At 37.9% G+C, this 22852-nt stretch overlaps 3 protein-coding genes across 12 annotated transcripts in view; 2 read left to right on the top strand and 1 right to left on the bottom strand.

Annotated features, from left to right (window-relative positions):
* Positions 1-22852, bottom strand: part of LOC107221709 (flotillin-2) — a 533503-nt gene that overhangs the window by 61961 nt on the left and 448690 nt on the right. The gene's annotated exons all lie outside the window — the stretch shown is intronic.
* Positions 129-4790, top strand: LOC107224451 (esterase E4). Its single transcript, XM_015664509.2, has 7 exons — positions 129-382; positions 1247-1376; positions 1456-1801; positions 2973-3332; positions 3639-3799; positions 3886-4199; positions 4272-4790. Exons 1-7 carry the CDS (start codon positions 147-149, stop codon positions 4510-4512), a joined length of 1788 nt encoding a protein of 595 aa, XP_015519995.2. The 5' UTR covers positions 129-146; the 3' UTR covers positions 4513-4790.
* On the top strand, positions 12221-21510 carry LOC107224448 (juvenile hormone esterase-like). 9 transcript variants are annotated; one of them, XR_006902783.1, is made up of 11 exons: positions 12447-12493; positions 13428-13460; positions 15394-15648; positions 15994-16132; positions 16244-16622; positions 16896-17258; positions 17414-17577; positions 17650-17960; positions 18045-19039; positions 19128-19398; positions 20861-21510. XR_006902783.1 is itself a non-coding variant. In XM_046731116.1 (9 exons), the coding sequence occupies exons 3-9, from the start codon at positions 15434-15436 to the stop codon at positions 18301-18303; spliced, it is 1830 nt and encodes a 609-aa protein (XP_046587072.1). In that variant the 5' UTR covers positions 12447-12493; positions 13428-13460; positions 15394-15433; the 3' UTR covers positions 18304-20601. The 9 variants fall into 9 exon arrangements, 1 of the variants encoding a protein (XP_046587072.1); XR_006902781.1 differs by having other exon boundaries at positions 19128-20290; XR_006902782.1 differs by lacking the exon at positions 20861-21510 and adding an exon at positions 20081-20583.

The following is a 22852-nucleotide window of genomic DNA, read 5'->3' as shown; positions in this document are numbered from 1 at the left end:
TTTGAATGCGATATAACTCATAATTTGGAGTGGTGAATTATTCATTATCGGGATAATTTGATTTATCTAATCGTTTGGTATCATGTCCTACATAAGAGAATTACGAAAACGCTGCAGCGGTTAATTGTGCGGGACAGCGAATTACGATGAGTTTCCACAGTATGAGAAGTTTTTGCGGGCTAATATTACTGCTTAACATTTTAACCAAGATTAGCGATGCCGACGCGAGAAACATCCCATCGGCAAGTACAAGGAACACTGCTCCTCAAGTTACAATACTTCAGGGTGCTCTTGAGGGCACAACCGTGTTGAGTTTGAATAATAGAACCATCTACTCTTTCCTGGGAATTCCTTACGCTCAACCGCCGATCGGGAACCTGAGGTTTGTCTGGAATTGTGGATTTTCTAACGATCCGTTTTTACAATATTGCTGAAAACGGAAATTGACTTTAAGTACGATTTAGAATAATTTGCCTGAAATTGTTCAAACGAATACGTGCTAATGGGTTAAATCATAGCATAATATATTATGCATGTTGTTATCAGTGACATAACGAAAACGAAGCTAGGCAGATAATTGACGTGGTCATCGATTAAGATTGCAAAACAAGTTCGAAGAACACTGCTAAAATATTTATAATGAAATCATGAACTCAGGTGTGTTATATCATGATGGATCTGTTGAAATACTTTCATAATGAACAGTATTGAACACTGGTTTATATTCTACAATATAAAAATACTTCAATTTTTTCCAAACCAAAACGATATGGTAATTGGTGATGTAAATAACCCCGAATATTGGAGTTAAATCCTAACTTTAAGGATAACTCCAAAATTAATGATTACTCTCAACTGATTGTAATTCTCAAGTGATTTATGGGGTCTTATGTTCAACCATTTTTAAGGATAAATCCTCAACTTTCAGGATAAAACCTTAAAATTTCGGTGTAAGTTCGCGACTCCAAAATTGTTCAAGTTCAAGGTTAACCCTGACTTTAGGTATGGACCTTTAATTTAGGGGGTTGAATCTCGATTTGGGATTTTTTTCCATAAAAGTTATATCATGATGACATTATTAGATTTTACAGTTGTACTCGTCGAATCTCCTAGATTTGAAAGTAGGTATTCAAAATAAACCAAGCCTGAAGACTGTTCAACATTGACACTGGAAAAATTTTTCGATTTTGTCGTTCTTTTTCGAGCTTGATACCATGCTCATCTGAATCTAGTAATGTGTCTGTAGATTCAGCAACCCCGTTGCAGCGGAAAGATGGAACGGGACACTCAATGCGACTGTGGATGGTGAAAAGTGCCTACAGTTTGTGGTAACCGGAAGCGAGGACTGTTTATACTTGAACGTTTACACTCCGCAGGTGAATGATAAAGAAACATGTTGATTTCGAACATTAATTAAGATTCAAGGGAGGAATATTTGAAATACGTTGCCCGTAGCTTCCGGAAAGTGGTTCATCTTCTTTGCTTCCGGTGATGGTTTCGATTCACGGCGGAGGATTCGCCTATGGAAGTGGAGACTTTGAGGGCAATGGCCCAGCTTATCTGCTCGACGCAGACGTGGTGCTTGTCACCATGAATTACCGCTTGGGAGTGCTGGGCTTCTTGAGCACTGGAGACGAGGCCGCGCCAGGCAACTGGGGCCTCAAGGATCAGGTGTTGTCCTTGGAGTGGGTTCGCGACAACATTGCGTTCTTCGGTGGAGATCCGAACCAAGTAACGATAATGGGGAACAGCGCCGGTGGTGCTTCAGTGCAACTGTTGGCACTTTCAGACTTGGCAAGGGGTAAGATTTAACCGCACTTCGACGCTTCAGAGCCATAACATGCTGTGTTAAAATGCGCTTGGAAAAGATGCTATCTCAAGTATACATTTATTTTCTCCGAAAATAGACTGGCAATGCCACGGCACGCTCAATGGAAAATTAGTAAGACTTCGGTGATTCAACCCTACGATAATTCAGATTATTCGTGGTTTAGAGGATCTTTTGGTTATAACTGAAATGCATTTACGTACTTCAAATGTTGTCTTCTATTCCTGACCCAAGGCGTAATTTAATTGTGCATTTGTTCATCCGCATGGCCTTTGTATCACAAAATTTCAGATTTTCGGAATAAATGTTATCTTGTACCGACCGTAGCAGCGTTGTTCTAGCAAGTGAGATCGCGGAATGGCAGGACTTGGGTTTAAATCCCCAGCGAGCTAAGGGAAGACTTACGTATATGCCCATATGTAATATGGAAAAGGAAAGAACGGTAAAGTCGTTGAATACCTATCAACAACAATGGATAGTAATTCAAATGACTGGAAATCAATTCTTCATCAAGAATATCGAAAGTGAAACATTCCATTGTTTTTTTTTGAAAGAACAACATTATTTTCGTAATGATTTTCATTCCATGAACGTACAGGAAAATACTGCAATAGTACCGTGAAAATACTATAACTAGAAGTTGAAGTCAAGAGAAAATCAGTTTTCGATTACTCCCTCTTAAAAAGTATCAAACATTTTCGACATTAAAAGTACGTATATGTATTTCATGACCAGTTTAGACCAAGAAACCCGTGATATGACTAAGAACTCGAATTATCCTGGCTTCGAATCGTGGAAATTTTAAGTCATAGGGAGGTTTTTGAATTAACCGACGTTAAGTGTATTGGTAGCATTGTCAGCTTAATTTTGAAGACATTTAACTCTTAGCGGCCACACGGGGTAACTAGTTACCCCAGGCTCAGAACAAGTGAAATTAGAGGTCTAAAACTAGATTTTTGAGCGTGGGGTAGTGAGTTACCCCATGTGGCCGCTATGTGGCCTGGCTGAGGTGTGGCCGCTAAGGGTTAATGTATACTTGAGATGCATAATATATTCTCCAATTAAATTCGAAGTTGCACACTATACCTTTGAATCGTTGACTGGTAAAATGCTAGGCGAATGGTCACGACAATTTTTCTCTTAGGCCTTTTCCACAAGTACATCGCGCAGAGCGGATCAGCCTTCGGTTTCTGGCCTTACCAGCCCAGTGAATTGTCCGCACAACATTCCCGCGCCCTTGGTGGATATCTCAACTGCGATAGCAATACTTCGACCCTTCTTATCGAGTGTCTTAGAGGACTGAATAGTTCGACTCTTATGCTAGCGGATATGATGTCCGGTGTGTGGAACACAGTGGGTGGGTCTTGGTCTCCGACTGATGAGCCAGACATTGAGGGTGCCCTTCTCACAGACAGTCCTGTCAACCTCGTCAACGCTGGAAAGATGCATGACCTGCCATCGATATCCGGAAGCACGCGTGATGAAGCTGCTACCTTCGTTGCAGGTAGGAAGTAAACTCTGAACCAGTCGCAACACCCTATATCGAAGTAAAGAAAAAACAAAAGTTCTCCCTAATTTACGCACAACTTTGGGTAAATGTGCACTTTCAATTTGAGGGTTGTTGCAATTTGGGGGATACTCTTTCGAGGATGCATCCTGGAAAACAGTTGAATGTGACCATCAAACTCACGGGACATTCTCAAAATTGAAATTGAATTCGGAGATGTCGAGGGCGTACCCCCAAAGTTGGGGTTTTCCACGTGGAAATCTCGGTAAATGATTTAATTAGTAATACTTTTTGCTAATCAAGGTTACGTACTGGTGCCCAGCTTGCTGGAGGAGTTTCTAGCTGACATCGACAACGCGATCCCCAACGCACTTGGATACTCAAAATGGGTTGACGATGTTTCTGCGTTTACTGCTGGATTGAAGGACTTTTACTTCACCGACTTGACAGCCGATAGATCGGAGGTTTGATGGATACTTTCAGCTAGGACATAAATACTATGATTCGTATTTTAAGGAAGTGAGCAAATGGCATAAACTTTATTTTTCAGATCTTGTATAATCTCACTCTCCTCATAAGCGACAATAACTTCATATACCCAGTCTTCAGAATGGTCCAGACGCAGAACAGCATGTTTGAGAGTGATCAGTTCTTCTACTCCTTCGATTACCGAGGAACTTACAGTCAAACCGACATGATAAGCGGTGCAATGCCGAACAACAGCGCTGCTCATGCCGATGAGATGTTTTACCTGTTTCCACAGACTGAGGCGATCTTCGGCGCGGCTCGAGAGAATATGACTGCCAATGACCGCCAAATGGTGGACACTATGATGGAGTTGTGGACTTCGTTCGCAATAACTGGGTAAGTCTTTGGTGCTTTATTCATTGCTCTGGAAAAATCGATCTTGCCCCTGACCGTTGACGTTGGTTCCAGAATCCCAACCACAACGACTGGCGGTGTAACTTGGCAACCGTTTGCAGCTGGCAACAATAATTATCTCAGAATAGGAAGTGACTCGGACCCAACGGTTTTGAATCTGAACGATTTTCAACCGGAAAGGATGCAACTGTGGAGCGATTTGCTGGCAGCATCATCTGCGGCGAATTCAGCCATCGTTTTTTCGCCTTTGAGATCGATACTTATTTGTCTAGTTACTTACTTCAAGATGCTCTAATCAACAACGACGAGGACTATGTACTTTTGCAAAATTAACGTTTTACCATCAGCGTGTAGTGAATAGTACAAATCAAAAGTTAATCACAGGTTTTACGATATTATAATCTGATTGAGAATTAAAAAAATAAATTAAACAGCTATATAAATCGTGATAAAATAATGTGATTTCTGATTACTTGGAATTCATTGTAGGCATTTTCTCATCCTTTTCGACATAATAGATTTTTTAATTATCATTAGCCTTATTGCAGCTATGAATAAATTTATGCGAAATAACTGTGTGTCGGTTTTTGTTGTTTCTCCAAATTGGAGATACTGAAAAGCTATTATTACAATTTTCTTCTTTAATTCGACAGATGTAAGTTAAAAAATTTTTTTTCCTATAACAACCCTAGTATATTCACAACGAATCAATTATAGTAGTGATTGTGTGACTTAGTATAGACAGAAAAATATTGACCTGGTAAATAGCGAATGATCCGGTGAAACAGTTCCTTGTGCAAACTCAACCGTTTACCAAATCCTAATTAATGAGTTTTGAAATGATGAACACTTTGATTATTATCTATAGTACCATCAGCATTTAGTTGAACCGTTTTGCTCATGTTAGCCAGCAGAATGTATATTTGGTACTGACCAAGAGCATGGGACTGTGAAAACTTTGAAAATATGGCAAAGTTGATCTGGAATAAAAACGTCATGGGAAGTTGTCTGTAACGCAATTTCAGAGACCGTGAACTTTCGATCATTTCTATTTATTATTAAGGAAAAGATATTGTAAAATTACTTACCATCGGGGCTTCCCCCTTCCGGGTCTACGTGTTACGGTAACAAGATATTCGAATAAAAATGTTTGTCAGTTACATAGCTGCAGGCAGATTATTTAAATCATCGATGAAAGTTAAATATCCTAATATGGTTGTAGGAATTTTTGTATAAGTGTACCTAAGTGTGACGGATGGGTGAAAAATGGAGTGTGGCGAGCGCTTCTCAGGAGCAAGCGGTGAAAGGGGTAAGCCTATTATACTCAGGCCAGACCAATGGTTCTAAACGTCGTTTTCAACTAATAAAATAAAAACAAAATCTTCAAAGTAAAGGTTTTCCCCAACTTATTAAAGTAATATGCATCGTTTGTCATCTAATCATTGTTTCTAAATGAACTGAATTGTATTTTGCTATTACACAATTCCCAAAAAGAATTTTATGAGCATTTAGTGGAGGATCATGTGTGAAACTTCGTGCAAAACACTTGGTATTTTTTACTGTTTTTTGCAAACTATACATACAAAGATCTTCATATTTTAGGAACATCTTCTTAAGAGTACCATTTACCATTTAGATAGTTTTTCATCGAGATGCCTACTACACTTTTTGTCTGTGATTTCGACGGTAAGTCACATTTCGCCGCATACCCATCACGTACCGTCATAAGTGCCCGTGCATAAGCAGTACAACTTCATTAATTACTCGGAATTTATGTAAACCATTCGTTTGAGGTTTTGCATAGTAACGTAATTAATATCAATCAATATTGTGTAAAAACTTGAGTCACGTGAATACATACTAATTTTTCTCACCGACCTCCTTGAGAATGTCGTATCGCCACTTAGCCTAATGGTTCTCTACGTCGAGATCAGTGAAAATGACACGCATAAAATTGGGGGATAAATTTGTATTAGCCATAGAAAATTCTGCTCGTTGAGAGTATCAAAAATCTCTGTTGTAACATTCGTTGCAAGCGAACCGTCCTTAATACTAAAAGGAAAGTCTACGGTCAAAAATCAAATTCATGATAATAATGAAATGGCCTGCCTCCGTTGATTTGAGATTAGACACTTTTTATTTAAGCCTGGAAGTATGAAATAGCGATGTTCAAAGCGATTCATTCAATCATGCATTGATCCAATATTATCTGAAGATCAACAGTGGCATTAAATTGAAAGTACTCAACCTAAGATGCATCACGTAAGTATTGCATAGTTTGTTTTGTATCTTGCGATGCTGCGTGTTTAAGCAGGTGACAGCTAATCTGGAAGCCTACAATTTATTAGACCCTCGCTAATTTAGAACGTTGGCGTTTTAGAACGGCCCATTACAAGGACACACAACTGAAGGAAACTCACGGAAAGTGCGATACTGGCGGGGAACTCGAAGATTCACGGTAACGATTCGTCGTCAAGTTACATTAGAGACGAGAGATAGCCAAGAATATTTAACCTAATTAAGCCTAATTATTTCCCTATCTTCCTGTCTATAAGCATGTCATTATATCTCAGAAGCGCGTGGTTATTTTGAAATGAGACTTACATAGCTGGTGCTCCCAGCCGATATAACCTTAGTGTAGAAGTGTGATGAAACCCGGTCAAGTGGTTTCGTGTTTATTAACTGTCAAAGATGATGAAAGAAACATTTTTCTTCTTCTTCTCCAAGCCAGAGCGCCTAAGCTGGATTTATTCACATAACATGTAGAACTGAATACATCATCAAATACATGACTCATTTGTTAACTGATTTTTATGTTTTCTACCATCACCTAGAATACGTCCCAGTTACCAATCCGATAGACTAACGAACATGAAGCTTCAAATTAATAACAAACGACGCACTCAAAAACGAAGTCTGTCTTCTGTTTCGAATATCACAATTTACATAGATACACTACCGTATTCTATACTTGCCACGTTACCTTAATTCACATAAAGAACGCGTAAAAAATGAGAAGCCATAAAGTGGAACCTTTTCTTCGATTGCTCATCATTTTTTACGTTTCACAGTCACTTTGGCTATTTCTATCCTATTATCAATCCGTTGGAACAGAAAGATGTTTTACTTTGGCAAGACAATGTCGTAAAACAAGAGGTGGTGTACCAAAAGTTGACGCTCTACTCATCTCATCAGAATAGGCCAACTGTCACGAGACTACCAATCACTAATTTGATCTAACGATACTTTGGCATCACTAATTGCTTACCAAGAAGACTTGTATAAATGTCAATAGCTGTAATCGAATGGAATGATATACATTTCCATATTCCATACATCATCTTACCTCATATAATACGGAGAAACGCAGTGATGAGTCGTCATCAGTTGTTTGTTTATTCAACTATATACATTATTACACCATCGTTGTTTTTATTTCATATGTTTAACAGTCACCTAACTCATCCTTATTCGGTTATCAATCCGTTGGAAAAGACATACATTACACTTCAACATGACAACATTCCGACACAAAAGACGATCGATACTTGCTTCGAAGGTGGCACTTTATGTATCTGTCATTCTCCTGAACCAACTTCCACTGATCTGCCAACCATTAACTTCATCTGCCTATCTATTAGCATCACTGACTTTACAGCGACAAGTCTGATATAGTCCCAATATCTCGCTTTAAATGGTATAGACTGACAATGAGTAAAACACTATGTCTAGATCACCTGTAATCATGTGAAATAGATTACAAACTTCATAACCATTCAATTATACTATAAATGCGTGAGCAGTTGCATGTTTCTCGTTTTGTATGCTATCGTTGTTTTGTATGTGTTTCACAGAAACCTGAATTGATCTTATCATCAATCCATTGACAGAGATTATAAGCAGTCTTAATGACAGTCAAAATCAGAATGTCAGCGGGCTGGATGCTTTGAACCAAGGGATAACTTACTTATGAAATCTGGTGAACACCTGGTTGAATACTTGTGACTTCTTTCGCGAGCTTTTGAACTCTTGTGTTATCAAATCTCTTAAATTTCTCTGCCCGCTCTGACCGTCGAGGCACCAGTGTTGTATTGCAAGATGAAATACTCGACTATGCTACACCAGGCAATAAAAAGTAGCAGCTCTTACCGCAAAAGTAAACCAAATAAACAAACTGTATAATGCTTCAAATCATTAGTAAATCTCATAAAATCTTTCAATTCGTTTGAAATCTACAAAATCTTGTTAAGTCATTCCGAATCTACTGATTTCTTTCGTATTTGAAATGGAATATCTTAAAATATTTTGAATCATTTATAACTTTGTTAAACCGTTTGCAATCTTGGTAACATTTAAAACCATTTGAAATCTATGAAATCGTAATAAATCATTCAACTACTTATGCAATCGTTTCACATTAAATCTATCGAATACATTTAGATCATTTAAAATTTACTGATATTATTTGTAGACCAGTAAAATTTTTTAAAATCAGTATGTTGAAATGTTGTAAAATCAATTTGAGAATGCTGAAATAACTTAGAGTGTTATAAAATGTTTTGAGATCTATGAAATCAATAGAATCACTTGATATATTGTAATATCTGGTCACATCGGTTGATACCTTGTGAAATATGCTATCCATCAAATTATTACAATAACGTACGCTACCATTAATATGGCATTAACCAATCACTTTGAATCGTGCTTACTTGCCTGTACCTTTATGAAACAGCGTTTGTTACAGATCCAACTACGACCTGTATCTACCAATTGAACACTGCATGTAATTCCTTGTCGTTATAATATGTTGACCGATTGTGATTATTCAAGTCAATCTATTGTTTATCCAAATACTAACAGCTTCAATGCAATATCGAATATGTTACAACTATACGACACGTGATTGATTAATTACTAGTAAATTATTATACATATTTGCCACTCACAAACAATACTGTACATGAATTCCATGTTAGTTTGATGCCCGTCTTGGGTTATATATTACCTACTTGATACGAGAAATCATGAACATGCAAGATACAACTTGAAAATAGCTATGTAAGGCGAATAAGACTGAAAAATTTATGGTTGAATACGATGATATCTATTTTAGGAAACCATAAGAGAAACAATATGCAAAATTTTAACTGCAGTAAAATTACCCAAAATATGAACTAGGATCACTACCCAACTATATGGGTCAACATGTAAAACAAGGAGTCAATTACCTGATCAAGATCCATTAGAAAGGAAAAAACCATTATTAATGAAGATGAAGTAACTACTTCAAAGTGCAAATGAAACAATCTGATTGTTGAAATCTACAAAGTCTGTTGGTAAAAAAATTGGAAAAAGAAGTTACAAGTAGAACTGGGTAAATATTACAAGAAACCAACGTTCGCAAAACAGTTTTTGTATAAAGCGTATTATATTACATCATGTTGTACGAATAAATAGACGTATATCAGATAAATCGGGATTTCATCTACATTCTTTCAGCTCAGGAGAAAGAAAAATTATCGTGCTGTGAATAAACATTTATAAATTCTCGATGAATTCAAATTACTCGAGTAAATGTAGTTCTGTTACTTTTTATTGCAATTCTCAATATGTTTTTAATTGTGGAAAAAAAAAATAACAATCTCAATTTGATTGTATAAAAATGGTAATGAATTAAAAAAACTTGGCGCAATTAGCACAAAAGCTGACGCTACATTACGTTAATTACTTCCTGTCATCTGTAATTACATTTTGTCTAATTTTCATAGCGATTGATATAAATTTCTGAGGTACTAGCAACGTGATCATAAATCAATGAAGTTCACAAGCATCTCATGAATCATCTAACGTCAGTCACAGTTGTTTACCGTTCCTTCTGATTTATTTATTAGAATGCGTCTTGCGCCCAAAATCAAACTGTAACATCTCGAACACATCTTGTTTCGGAAAAATCAACATGACACTGAATGTGCTGTACCTTTTACTTTTGCACAAATTCCCTTAAATAATATATGTTTTGAGATCTTGTAACGTAGGTCTGAGCATGTGGCATATACTATTAATTGATAATTTAGTGTTAAGAGTAAAGACACTGTTGAGATTGTGTAAAATAGAGTTATATACACTTCTCGCAAAAATTAAGGGAACAACAAAATTTTCGAAATTTTTAGGTGATTTTCAACAGGCTGTATTTTGAAAATTTTGAAAATTTTGAAAAAATCAAGGGAACAAGGTTTTTGTTTCTTAAGGGACCTTGTTCTCTTAATTTTTTCAAAATTTCAATCAATCGGTCCAGGAATACCGCTGAACCGATCGATCTACCGATTTAGAGGGACCTTTGGGGTACATTAGGCTGTAAATTTTTCTTCTAACCTATGCTTCCCCCCAATATTGACGAAGATACAGTCGATTATCCAAAAAAGGCAAAATGGCATTTTTTTGCTCTTTTTTCACGTTAACGCTACAGGTGGAAAAAAAATTTTTTTGACATCAACCTTGACAGATTTTTGTAGGAAATTTTCTGCAGAAAAAGAAACTGCCCTTCGGCTCGCTGTGCGACCAATAGTTCCAGAGATATCGGCAGTTGAGTGAAAAAGGATCCTTTGGCATTCAAGATTCGATATCTCGAAGACAAATGATCGTATCGAGGTTTAAAAAAAAGCATCTTGAAGCTGAATAAACAAGCTATGCGACCGATGCATTGGTTTAGCTCGGAAAAATTTTTCCATGCCCGTAGAGCGAAAAGAAAAATGTAAAAAATTTTGAAAATTTTTTCTTCGTGCTTTATCCAAGGATTGCATGGCCAATAGTGCTTCGAAAAATTTTTAACCAAAAAATTCAAAAACTAGAGTCTTCAAGCTTCAAAAGCTTTGTTTTTTTATTTCTTGTACGACCATTTTTCACTGAAATACAGCCTGTTGAAAATCACCAAAAAATTTCGAAAATTTTGTTGTTCCCTTAATTTTTGCGAGAAGTGTATTTAGACTGATAAATTTTAGCTATACTTGTTGCACTTGCCCGCAGAATACATTGTGGAAAAAAAAAAAAAATCCTCTATCGTTTTCTTCGCAATGTATTTGTGCACCAATTAAATCAGTAGTATCGCTATTCCGCGTTCTTATCGTGGGGGTCAAAAGTCATGGCAACGATATCAATTATAAATGCTACGGATCTCAACAGATATAAAAGTTGTGGATTACTGACCATGAGTTTATTGGTTATCACAGTACAGCAGTATCATTGCTACATACTTACAAAAAGTAATGAAATCTAGGCAAAAACATCTGAAATGTAAAAAAGTCCGTCAAGTTACCAAAACTATATCACAATAAATAATACAAGAACAACTTAGGTATTGCTAGTCTCTGTCACGAAATCAGGAAAGAACCCCAAGCCCTACGATCTCTCAGCAAGTAGGTATACGTCGTGAAGTCGGACCTCGCTGTTTCGTGTAGTGATATCGAAACATCATTCCAAGAGCTACGTACTTGGCGGGTATATTCGTCCCGTGATTTCCTGGCCAGGCACCAGACCGATTTTTAAGCACCACCATTCCAGTATTCTCCTACCACCGTCGAGAGTTATCTCCGAAACTCGTTACCGCGTTCCTGTCAACTAGGATCACTGTTACTATCACGGGTAGATGTACACTGTCTTTGAGTCACGGCAATGCCATCGCTCCGCAGCCAAACAACTTTGGCCGAGTGACATTTTACGTGTGTCTTCGCTAAGGGGTCCCCAACGATAGGTAACATGGACAGTAAGGTGCAGCGACTCAAAAACCATACGAGCTGGTGTCAAGAAAGCAGTCGCAGGTCAAACATTAGGTACGCAGCATCTATCGGTAATTTCCGCAAAAGCGTGGCGTTCTTATAAACGATATTCACCACAAGGGGGATGACTTAATTATGGTGGGGAACAAACGACCAATCAACTGGAAGAACGACCACCTCGTGACAGTGGCGAGATCGGCAATCCAGACTCCGAACTTCACTTATTCTACGTTCAACCCGCCAAGAGACATCATGTTCCTGCCTTGCTGTCATTGATCTAGACTTCTTGAGTTACTTTGCCTTTCCTTATTCCCTACTGCTATCGTTTCTATCGCTACCGTTCTTTTCTGAACCCCTCTATCGTTTGCACTATCGTTCGGTGTCTTTTTTTCCTTTCGTGGTCACCTTTCCTCTTACCTTTTTCCTTCTTTTGCTATCGCTAAGTTTACTTCAAAATAGAATTAGTGTTGATGTGCCCGAGTCACCGGCTAAGGGGCTAAGGTAAGACTTCTGTATCATGGCGTTACGAAGTTGCCCACATTTTCTATTTTCTCGAATCTTCATTATCTTTTGATGCCAGTATCTTCGTGAATCATGGTCCGCAGCTCTGAGATGCTGCAAGCCGTCGTGTGACTGCATGATTTCCTTAATTAATTAATTCCGTATCTTTGAGTAACCGCATGACTACCGAATAAGTATCTCTCTCGTATTTTTGAATTTCTCTGATTTTCCTGTAATCTTCTCTTAGAATTGCCTTTGTAATTTCTACCGTATTTTGAGCTATCTCTATCTTTTCTTAATTTTTGCACGAGTAGTGCTTACTAGTATTATAAGTATTATACCTTATTTGCCGTACCGCTTATCGTGTTTTATTTGCTATTGTGCATGGGTCTGTATCGTAAATCAAGTTCTTTGGAGTACATTCGAGCGTAGATTAAGCCGCTAAATACTACTGTACCTTTCGTATTTTCTTGTTAACCATTTTGTAATGACTATTACTTGTTATATTTCCCGAATTTCTTTGTAATATTGTATTTCTTTGTTAATTTAAGTTTCGCTTATTATCTTCAATTTTATTATAACAAGGTGTATTTAGTGTATTTTCCTATCCCGCAAAAACCTCTCTCAACCTCTCAATATCTCTCATAGTCTTGTCTGCGAATAATCTCGGATCTTTAAATATCGTACAATTTATCAGTTCGATTATTTATAGATTAGTTTCTCGTAAATTTGCTTCCACATTTTACCTCAATTAAAATTCTCTCATTTAAGCTATAGATTCTGGGTAATTAACGTATTGTCAGTTACTATCAATTGACAACTTTGTCTTATTCTTTGGTCACTGCCGTTCCAAGCTATCGTCAATTTTGTCAACTATCGATTTATAATAAAAATCGACTTCAGTTTATTTATGTATTTGTTCGCCTATTGCTAGCTGTCCTGGAATAACGCCACTCTACCAGTTCGTGTAAGTACTTGAGCCTGGTAAGCCATACAACAAGTTTTTTAATTATTATCTTATCATATCGTATCTTTAACTAAAAATAGACGCTGAAGCGTCTGGCGCCCAACGAGTACGTTTTGATATTGTTTATTTGAATTCAGAATAGTTAGAGAATCACGCCAAAGTGTGAACGGTAAGTCCTCGTCTGAGGGTGACAGCAGTTTAACGTTACAGTACACAACCTGTTCTTCTTAGGCTGGTACTGTTTGACTTTAGAAAAGCGTTCGATACCATCCCTCATGGTATTCTGTCAGCCAAGTCAGCCAAATTTGGCTTTTCTCAAGATGTCCTTCGGTGGATGGCATTTTACTTACAAGGTAGAACACAGGTTGTGTTCAGATAGGCAACTCTCATTCTGGGCTAAGATTGACTTGAGGATTCTACAAGGCTCTATCTTAAGACGCTTTTTGTTCTCCCTTTTCATCCTCTTTGATATTTTGTAGCACTGTACTCACATGGTTCACGATGATAATTGGCAGATTTATCTTCGTTTTTCGCCTAGGGATTTTTTTGACGTATTATCGTTCATCCATTCGGATGTTGAGCCTGTCCTCAGGGTGGGCATCGCGCTCCTCTCTCCGACTCCCCTTCTGGTCTTGGCTTGTGGTTCGTATGTGCCTCATTTCGACCCTGCCGCTCTACCGCTTGTCACGTTGAATGATTTTTCAGTGTCGTATTCTAATGTAGTTGTGACCTTGGTCTATTCATTAATAGCAACTTTTCCTCGGTGGCCCAGGTTAATGCCATCTCGAACCAGGTTCCTTTTACTGTCAGGCAGCACTCAGTTTCTCACCACTTGTTGTTCGTTCGTTGCGTAGGTGCACACAGAGGTCTTCTGTGATTTTACACGTGACCTTGATTTCAAATTGCAATAGCTCCTCAACCCTTGTGTTCATTTCGTCTGCCGAGTGGCCCGGGATGAGCAGATCACGCCTTTCCGTTGCCAGCTGGCTTAGCTCAGTGTGAAATACAGGAGGCTTTATTTTACTCTTTCGTCCATTTATGTAATTTTTAGATCTGATCATCCTGCTTATCTTCGTGTCATTGTCGATTTAACTCATGATTCTTGTCAACCGGAAAACTGGATTTACATCCTTCATATTGAATCTATTCAAAGAGGCGATTGGTGTAGCTTGTCTTGTGCAATATTATGGACCCGTCATCCTGTTTATCAACCTTGGGAACTGGAAAGCTTTAAATTCGTCAAACCAGTTTCAATGACTACACATATGGTCGGTAGCGCCAGAATCAATATACCAGATGTTTTCCATTTAATATTTCGAATCTTCAGATATTAGAGACATACCCAAAAGAACTTGATTTGTTTTGTTATCACTTTCAGCAGTTTTATTTTTCTTACGGGGTTTTTTTAATTTATAGCAGTCTGCTTTCTAGTGTCATGGGATATTGCAATAACTGCACATACCTGGTTAGCGTTTTGTGTTCAAAAAACCTTGATTTTCATTGTGTTTGAAAGCTTTACTTTGCATCACGATGATGGATCTATGTGGAGGCCTTAAACAACGGATGAAAATTACCTTCGCATAGGAAACCAATCTGATATCACACTCCAGGTCAAATATTCCTTGTTCAAAGATCGAATGCACTTCTGTGCTACTTTAAACTCCACTTCAATGTCGCCATAATATACATATGAAATGTTGTTTTACATTTCTGAGAACTTTGCTACCGAAAATTCAATGACGGATTATTCTTTCCAAACGGAGCAACCACGTTTTGGGTCTTCAAAGTTACCGACTTCCCTATAATTCTAGGATGTTCGAATATATGTGGATGGTTGAAAAGTATTATTAAGTCTGAATTTGATATGTCAAGTCCACGGAACTTTGATTATGAGGTGAACTGACGCGCACCGCGCTCCTTCGCTTTATATCAGATTCAAATGTGCTGACCTTGAAGTAGAACACGAGAAGACGATGTTTTTGGGCTGCCAGAAAGAAGATCTCGTCCTGGTTTTATTCGTGGCAATTTTCTTTGCTTCGAGCTGTGCTTTGACGGGGAAAAATAATCGTCCTGAAGTGACAATCTCCCAGGGAATCCTGCGAGGAAAAACACTCACTACTCGCTATGGTCGAAATGTATCAGCGTTTCTCGGAATTCCTTATGGGCGACCGCCGAAAGGGGATCTTAGGTTTGTGCAACGTAAATTCAAAGCATATTCATCAAATGCCTCAGTTTATAGCTAAAAACATGCAGTACCTGCAATCGATGTTAACGTCTGAAGTAAAAGTTTCACTGCACTTTCATGACAGAAAGATTCCCCAGCAAGTGTGGTTGTTATCCTAAATTATACTATTACACAGTGCTGATTGCACATGCGTAACTTTTGAAACCAGAATTTTTGGCGACTACAGAAATCGAATTGTTTCGAAGCCTCGAACTTATTTGTAGACTTCAATAATGAAACTGTGGTTTCTGAAAAAGGAAGACTGATAACCATTTTCTTGTTATTTTCACCAATCCAATCGAATTACAGATTTACAGCTCCTGTTGCAGCAGAGAGTTGGAACGGAACTCGAGACGCTAGTATTGATGGAAATATTTGCCCACAAGCCCAATATGATGAAATTGTAGGAGATGAGGACTGCCTGTATATAAACGTGTATACTCCACACGTAATTATTTTTTCAAAATCACGTTACCTTGTACTGTAGGATGATACGTCAGAACATTGTAGCTGTTTGGGATTCGGTACTTCATTGAAAAAAAATCTTTTGTGTCCATAGGAAATGCTTTCATCGTGTGATCCACACATTAAGGTTCACGAATGCCCGAAGTCGACACTCTTTCCGGTTATGGTGTTCGTCTATGGTGGAGGCTACGTCTCAGGAAGCTTTCTTCCCACGTCGTATGGTCCAGAGTACATTCTTGACAAGGATGTGGTTCTTGTCGTATTCAATTATCGCCTAGGACCATTGGGATTTTTGAGCACTGGCGACGAGGTGGCGTCTGGAAATTGGGGACTAAAAGACCAAATCTTAGCCTTAAAGTGGGTTCAGGACAATATCGCACATTTTGGTGGTGATCCTGATCAAGTGACTTTGTTCGGACAAAGTGCAGGCGGTGCTTCTATTCACCTCTTGTCGCTGACAAATGTCACGATTGGTATGAATACCAATTTTTATAGTTTATAGTTAGATAAGGTGAAGCTAATCTCATTGCGAGTGTTCATTCAGTCATAGCAGTGAATACATTTTTCATTTACGACAAACATGGCGTTATCAATCGATTTCAAAGGTGTATGTGATTGGCAAATTCATTGTTAGACAAATACACTTGAAGGTAATCATTCTAGTAACTCGTTTGCATGGAGTGTAACTGACACGACTGATAAAGATCTGCTCAGAATGGCAAGAAATCAATTTTCTACGCCAACAGGACTCTTTCATCGATACATAACACAAAGTGGACCGGCACTTTCTTCATTGGCTTACTTGCCCAGAGCTACTTGTGCGAGGCATGCATTCAAACTTGGGGAATATGTCGGCTGTTACAACGGGACGTCAGATTCTTTGATCAACTGTTTACGGACAGTAAATATCTCGGATATTATAGCCGCATATCCGAAGTTTCACGTATGGGAATCATATCCTTTTTCCGTATGGACTCCAACCGATGAGCTGGATATGGAAGGCGCTGTGCTTACTGCCAGTCCAGCTAATTTGATAAGTGCTGGTCACATCCGTGATTTACCTTGGATTTCTGGTATGACACGGAATGACGGGCTACTAGAAACTGCAAGTAAGGACATGCAAGTATTCTGAATATGGTCTGCCAGGCTATTGCTTTCGTAGCCATGGAAATGCTTACAGTCTGACGTTACTGTAAATTACTTTTTGGTTAAAGCTTTGAAGTTCAATCGTTTTTAATCTGCTTTTATTTTAACATTACATCAGAGTTTTATGTCGACGACGTACTGCTGAGTGATTTTCTGGAAAATTTTGACACTCTACTGCCTGTTTTCCTAATGTCGTCTTATGCTCCAGATGTTGTTGCTGATTTTATCGAAGCTGTCAAATTGTACTACTTCAACGACAATTTGACAATCAGTAATAACGTGGTAGGTAACAAGAAATTTCAAATAAAATCGTTTGACTAGTATAATTGCTTCACGTTCACATCTTATTTGCAGCTACTTGAGAATCTTACCAGACTCGTGAGTGACGATTTTTTTTACTACCCGGTTTACGAAGCATTCCAGAAACAGCTTGAACTAGCTGTGAATCCACAATATCTGTACATTTTCAACTATCGCGGTACTTTCAGTAACTCTTACTTAGAAACGGATTCTACAGCTAACTATGGCACGGCACACTCCGATGATTTGATATATCTTTTTCCATCGGAAGCAAAATTCTCGGGTATTAATAAAACCATGAGCATAATGGATTATCAAATGGTGGACATTATGGTGGAGTTGTGGACGTCTTTTGCTATTAATGGGTGAGTTTGACATGGTTATTCGGTATTTCAATTAACCTGTCAATGTCAGCCACGTGTATTCTTGACCAAAAATTTTACCATCAGAACACCTTCGGTTTCAACTTCCGACCGTACTACAATATGGATGCCGTATTTGAAGGAGCACAATTACCTACGGATCGGAAATGTATCCAGTGTCGAACTCAATCTGGAACATTCCTTCTTCAAAGAACGAGTGCAGTTCTGGGACAGTTTGAAGACCACGTTAAAGTGTGGCAGTCGCAGAAATCTACGTAAAAGAAAAAATAGACCACTTGATATCAGGTTTAGAAAAAGGAGGAAGAATAGTATACCTGTATGCTGAAAGTATGTATGGTATAAACCGAGTATAACTGTCCAAATTATAATTTCAACATTGAGTATTTTTATGTTTAACAATGTTGTCTGAAATAGTTGTTCATTAAACTTAAGTATGGCCGAGCATTTTTTAAGTAGATTCAATTTCATTAGCTACGATTAAACTTTTTCTACCTCATGTGTTTGTTTTGACACAATTTTGAATCGATCTGTCGGTCCTTAAAATGCTATATTGCCAAATTTCTACACTGCTGACGCGCACGCAATTTCACGATATTCTTACTTCTGCCCAACTCGCATTAGAGATTTGCAAATCCAGTGACAGCCGACAGATGGAAAGGAATTCGAAATGCAAGTGACGATGCAAGTGACGATGCAAGTGGCTGCCTTCGGGCATCAGGTGATCTAATCGTGGGAGATGAGGACTGCCTGTATTTGAATGTGTGCACGCCGCAGGTTATTGATGAACTGCGAGAAATAATGTCAACTTCGTTTTTTCAAAAAATGAGACTTTCAGATCCGAACTTTTGCAGGAAATCTGCAGGGGAAAATATTTCTGTATGACTTATTATTTCCGACAAAATGTTGGACCGGCTCACTTCGTTGATAAAGTTATTTCACAGTGAGGAGTTAGCCACTTATCAGTTCGTGTGTACATTCGATTTCAAAATCTCACGAGATTTAAAAGGATTTCAGAGATTTCAAAGATTTCATAAGATGAATGATGTACATCAGATTTCAAGGTTGGTGAATCCACCTGTGGTGATTGGAGATGGTAAAGATTATGGTACTTAACTACAACAGCAAAAATTTGCGAATTCTAAATTGTAGGCAGCAGGAATTTTCACAATTGAAACAGCGCCAATGAAAATTTCTTTGACAACGCACTTCAGCTTCCAAATGGAAAAAGATCACCACTACTTCTGGTTATAATGTTCACTCACGGCGGAAGATTCATTGAAAGAAGTGCTTCTTCAATGCGATACGGCCCAAAATATGTGCTTGACGAAGACGTGCTCCTTGTTACTTTCAACAACCGTTGGGGCCATTCGGGTATTTGAGCACTGGTGACGAAGTGGCGTCTGGAAACTGGGTTCTCAAGGTCAGTTTTTAAATGGGTTCAGGATTACATCGAATATTTTGGTCGTGATCTTGATCAGGTGACGCTTTTGAGACAGCTCAGGTGGCGTTTGCGTTCACTTCCCGACGCTCCTCAATGCCACAGTCGGTAAGAATTAACGACTCCTTTTTAATAAATTCTAAAAGCCAATTAATTTTCAGCCATAGCATTGAATTCCTTAAAGGTTCTTTTTGACAGAAAATGTAATCTTGTAAATTTATCTAGTGAGCTCTGCAAGGCCAGTCATTTTTTGTCGATGACTCAATGGAGCTTTTCCAATACTTTTTTCAGCTTGTAGCTTATACAACAGGTTGTGAAGTATACCTGTAGTATTCTGTTCAAGGTTAAACGACGATTAGATGAAAATTCGTCGAAAACTTTATAGAAGTTCGAAATTGTTTCACTCATGAGAGAAACAATGCGTAAAATGAGGTTAGCTTGCTCGGACAGTAGTCCGAGATATTTACTTTTTCAAGCAGCAAGCTTTTTCTTTCATATTTCCTGACTCAGCGTTTTATGAGAATTCTACAAAGTTCGAGAACTTTCTGAAAAACTTCGATGTCACACTCACAGTGTTGTTGAGTTCGATTTACCAACCGGCTCCTCTCAAACCTGACACTCCTCATCGGTGACACTTACTTCGTATATCATATCTTCAACGCAGTTCGAAAGCAGCTCGCTCTGGCGGATAATCGGCAGTTTTTTAATGAATGAAAACTATACGTTTACGGTGGTTCAACAGCCAACTACGGTGTGGCGCATGGTGACGACCTGATTAACCTCTTCCCAAGAAATCAGTTTTTCAAAAATCTGTAGAACCAAACCATGTGTGATACCGACTTCCAAATGGATGACATCATGGTGCTTCTAAAATGTAACGGTTTTTCATCACGATTGTGAATGCACAGTAATCTATTGCTAGGCCTGCATTGTCAGAAATACGGTGTTAAATATAACACCGAAAATATTTTATAGAAGTCCACATCATTTTGGTGCTGATTTAAGACCATTTAGTCTTAAGAATAGGATGATTTACGCCGATTTCGTTTAATTTTACACTAATCGATGTGGATTTTTATTGACACCGTGAATTTTCTGACAGTGTGTGCAAACAATCGATTAATTGTACACGTTGAGTAATTATTCTTACAATCGATCGATGAATCGAATAATAGAAATTTCGATCTATCGTGTTTTGCGATTATTCGATTATTCGATTATTCGATTCTTCAATTAATCGTTTTTTGTGCCTTTCGATTTTTTCATTTCACCTTTTTTTAAACAGTCATCAATTGATAATTGGGTTTTCTAATTTATCATTTTTTCGATTAATCGGTAAATCGTCCATATCAATTGACCGTTCTTTCTGTTAATCGATTAATAAATTAATTGGAGAAGAAATGAATCTACACTATTATTAATTGGCTATCGACTGCTCTTTCAGAACTCCTATATCTTCAACTTTCAACGGCATCACGATGTGGGAGTTCAACTCAACGGAAGGCGATTACTTACAGATAGGAAAACATTTCAACCTTACACTTAAGCAGCGATATTACTTCTTCAAAGAGCGAATACAATTTTGGGATGGTTTGGTTGGACAACATATCAACACGCAAGCAGAAATTGATAGGAATAGTAATTCCGAAACAAATATTTTGAGAAAAAATTTAGTAAGCTGATGTGAAACTTGCCTCTCAAGGGTGTGTCGGATGACCGACCGAGTAAGTGAAATGTATTTGGCACTTATTTTTCTCTTCTGCAAAGTAATTGAATTCTGTCAAACTTTAGGGAATGATGGAAATAGCAATTACGCTTTTATGGTCATTGAGAATAGTTAAGAAAATTAACGAAAACGCTGTAATAAATATACTTGCAGCTGATTCTCATTAACTTTGAAGCTATGGCGTTTTAATCTACAACCAAGAGCCATTTTTTCAACTTTTCCATGAATTTCTCAAACTTTCCGTACTTGCTAAACAAGCGTGATCATACATTCTATAATTTCCCAAATGTTAAATCGACGAGTTTATCGCTCAGAAGAGAAAAACGTGTCAGCAATTACGATTTGCTCAAGTGGTCGGTAGAATATAAATAGTAGGCGGTGACGGGGATGGCAGGGAGGGGCGGGGGGGCTATTTAGACATTGTTCTGTGTTAAACCGGGTTTTTTTTTTAAAGTGCAGGTATGAGCCCTTTTTTGTGCATGAGTGTGATGAATTGTCTACAAAATTAAGTCATGGACCACACTATCACGTTACTAGAATTGGAACGGACACCACCTTATTTTTATCTCCATGCGAGTTTTGTGTGAGTGGAGCAACTTCATCATTTTCATACCCATGCAAATGTCTCATACCATCGAACAAATATAACTAGATTGGCACGCTTATTTCTGATTCTGTGTAGGTTTTACATAGAGCGGTGCCTTTCTATGTTATTTTCATACTCATACAAATTCTAAGCAAAAATTTTACTTATCTGTGGTCTGAAGAATAAAATTCTTTAGCAAACTGATCACTTCGTCGAGGTTAGAAATATAAATCATTATGTATCTCGTTGACACTCTCCATTCACGGATTGTTTACAATCCAATAGACGTTAAACGAAGGCTTTTCGAATCCACATTTTAAATATAATCGTTTAAATAGAACAACGATTACGTTTCCATAGCACCGGTATCATCAATTAAGATATCTTCTTAATTGGTCTTAATTTATTATTTCTTATTCATATATTTTAAATAATTATGTAAGTCATTATTTAGTCAATTTATGTATTAGTATTTGTTGAAAAGTAGTGCCAAGGGGATTTCGAGTAACCGTAAAGCTAATTATCATGATCAAAAATGCGTTCTTGAAAACCAGCGATAATAAAACCTCATAAGAATAAAGTTTGGTTCAGTGGATGGAAAGCTTCGTGCCTTGAGTTGACCGCTGAAGAGCGGACCATACTGTACTCTGGTGATTTGACGTGATGTAATAATGTCACAATATTTGTACATCCATTTCCAACAACAATTGTGACGTGGGGAATTCACAGACAGTTGAGTACATACGGCGATAAGAAAACATATTTCCGTACGAATTCGTCGACCGTGCAGAACTGAAATAAGTTGACATGCTGGCGTTATAAATGAACTCGACCGTAAACCACACAGGGAATATAACATTGTAAACTGAACTTCCATTTCTAGACTGGACATCGCGATGGTGTCGTGCTATCAAATTCAATATCTTTTTCTAGCATCGGTGTTGAGAATGTATCTCTCTCCATGCGATACTGAACAAGTAAGTATTGATCAACCCTGGGTTGAAATTCTCCAGGAAAAACGTTCAACGATTTAAGAGCTAACAGGATATGTATTAGCTTATCGGAAAGCTTACCACCTCGCCTCCCACTTTAGAAAATTGATTTTCTCGTAACAGAAGCGAGCT

This window comes from Neodiprion lecontei, chromosome 2 (assembly GCF_021901455.1).
Source record: "Neodiprion lecontei isolate iyNeoLeco1 chromosome 2, iyNeoLeco1.1, whole genome shotgun sequence".
In the NCBI taxonomy this organism is placed as follows: Eukaryota; Metazoa; Arthropoda; class Insecta; order Hymenoptera; family Diprionidae; genus Neodiprion; species Neodiprion lecontei.
The sequence above is the reverse complement of the archived record's forward strand: the minus strand, read 5'-3'. Positions and strand labels throughout refer to the sequence as shown.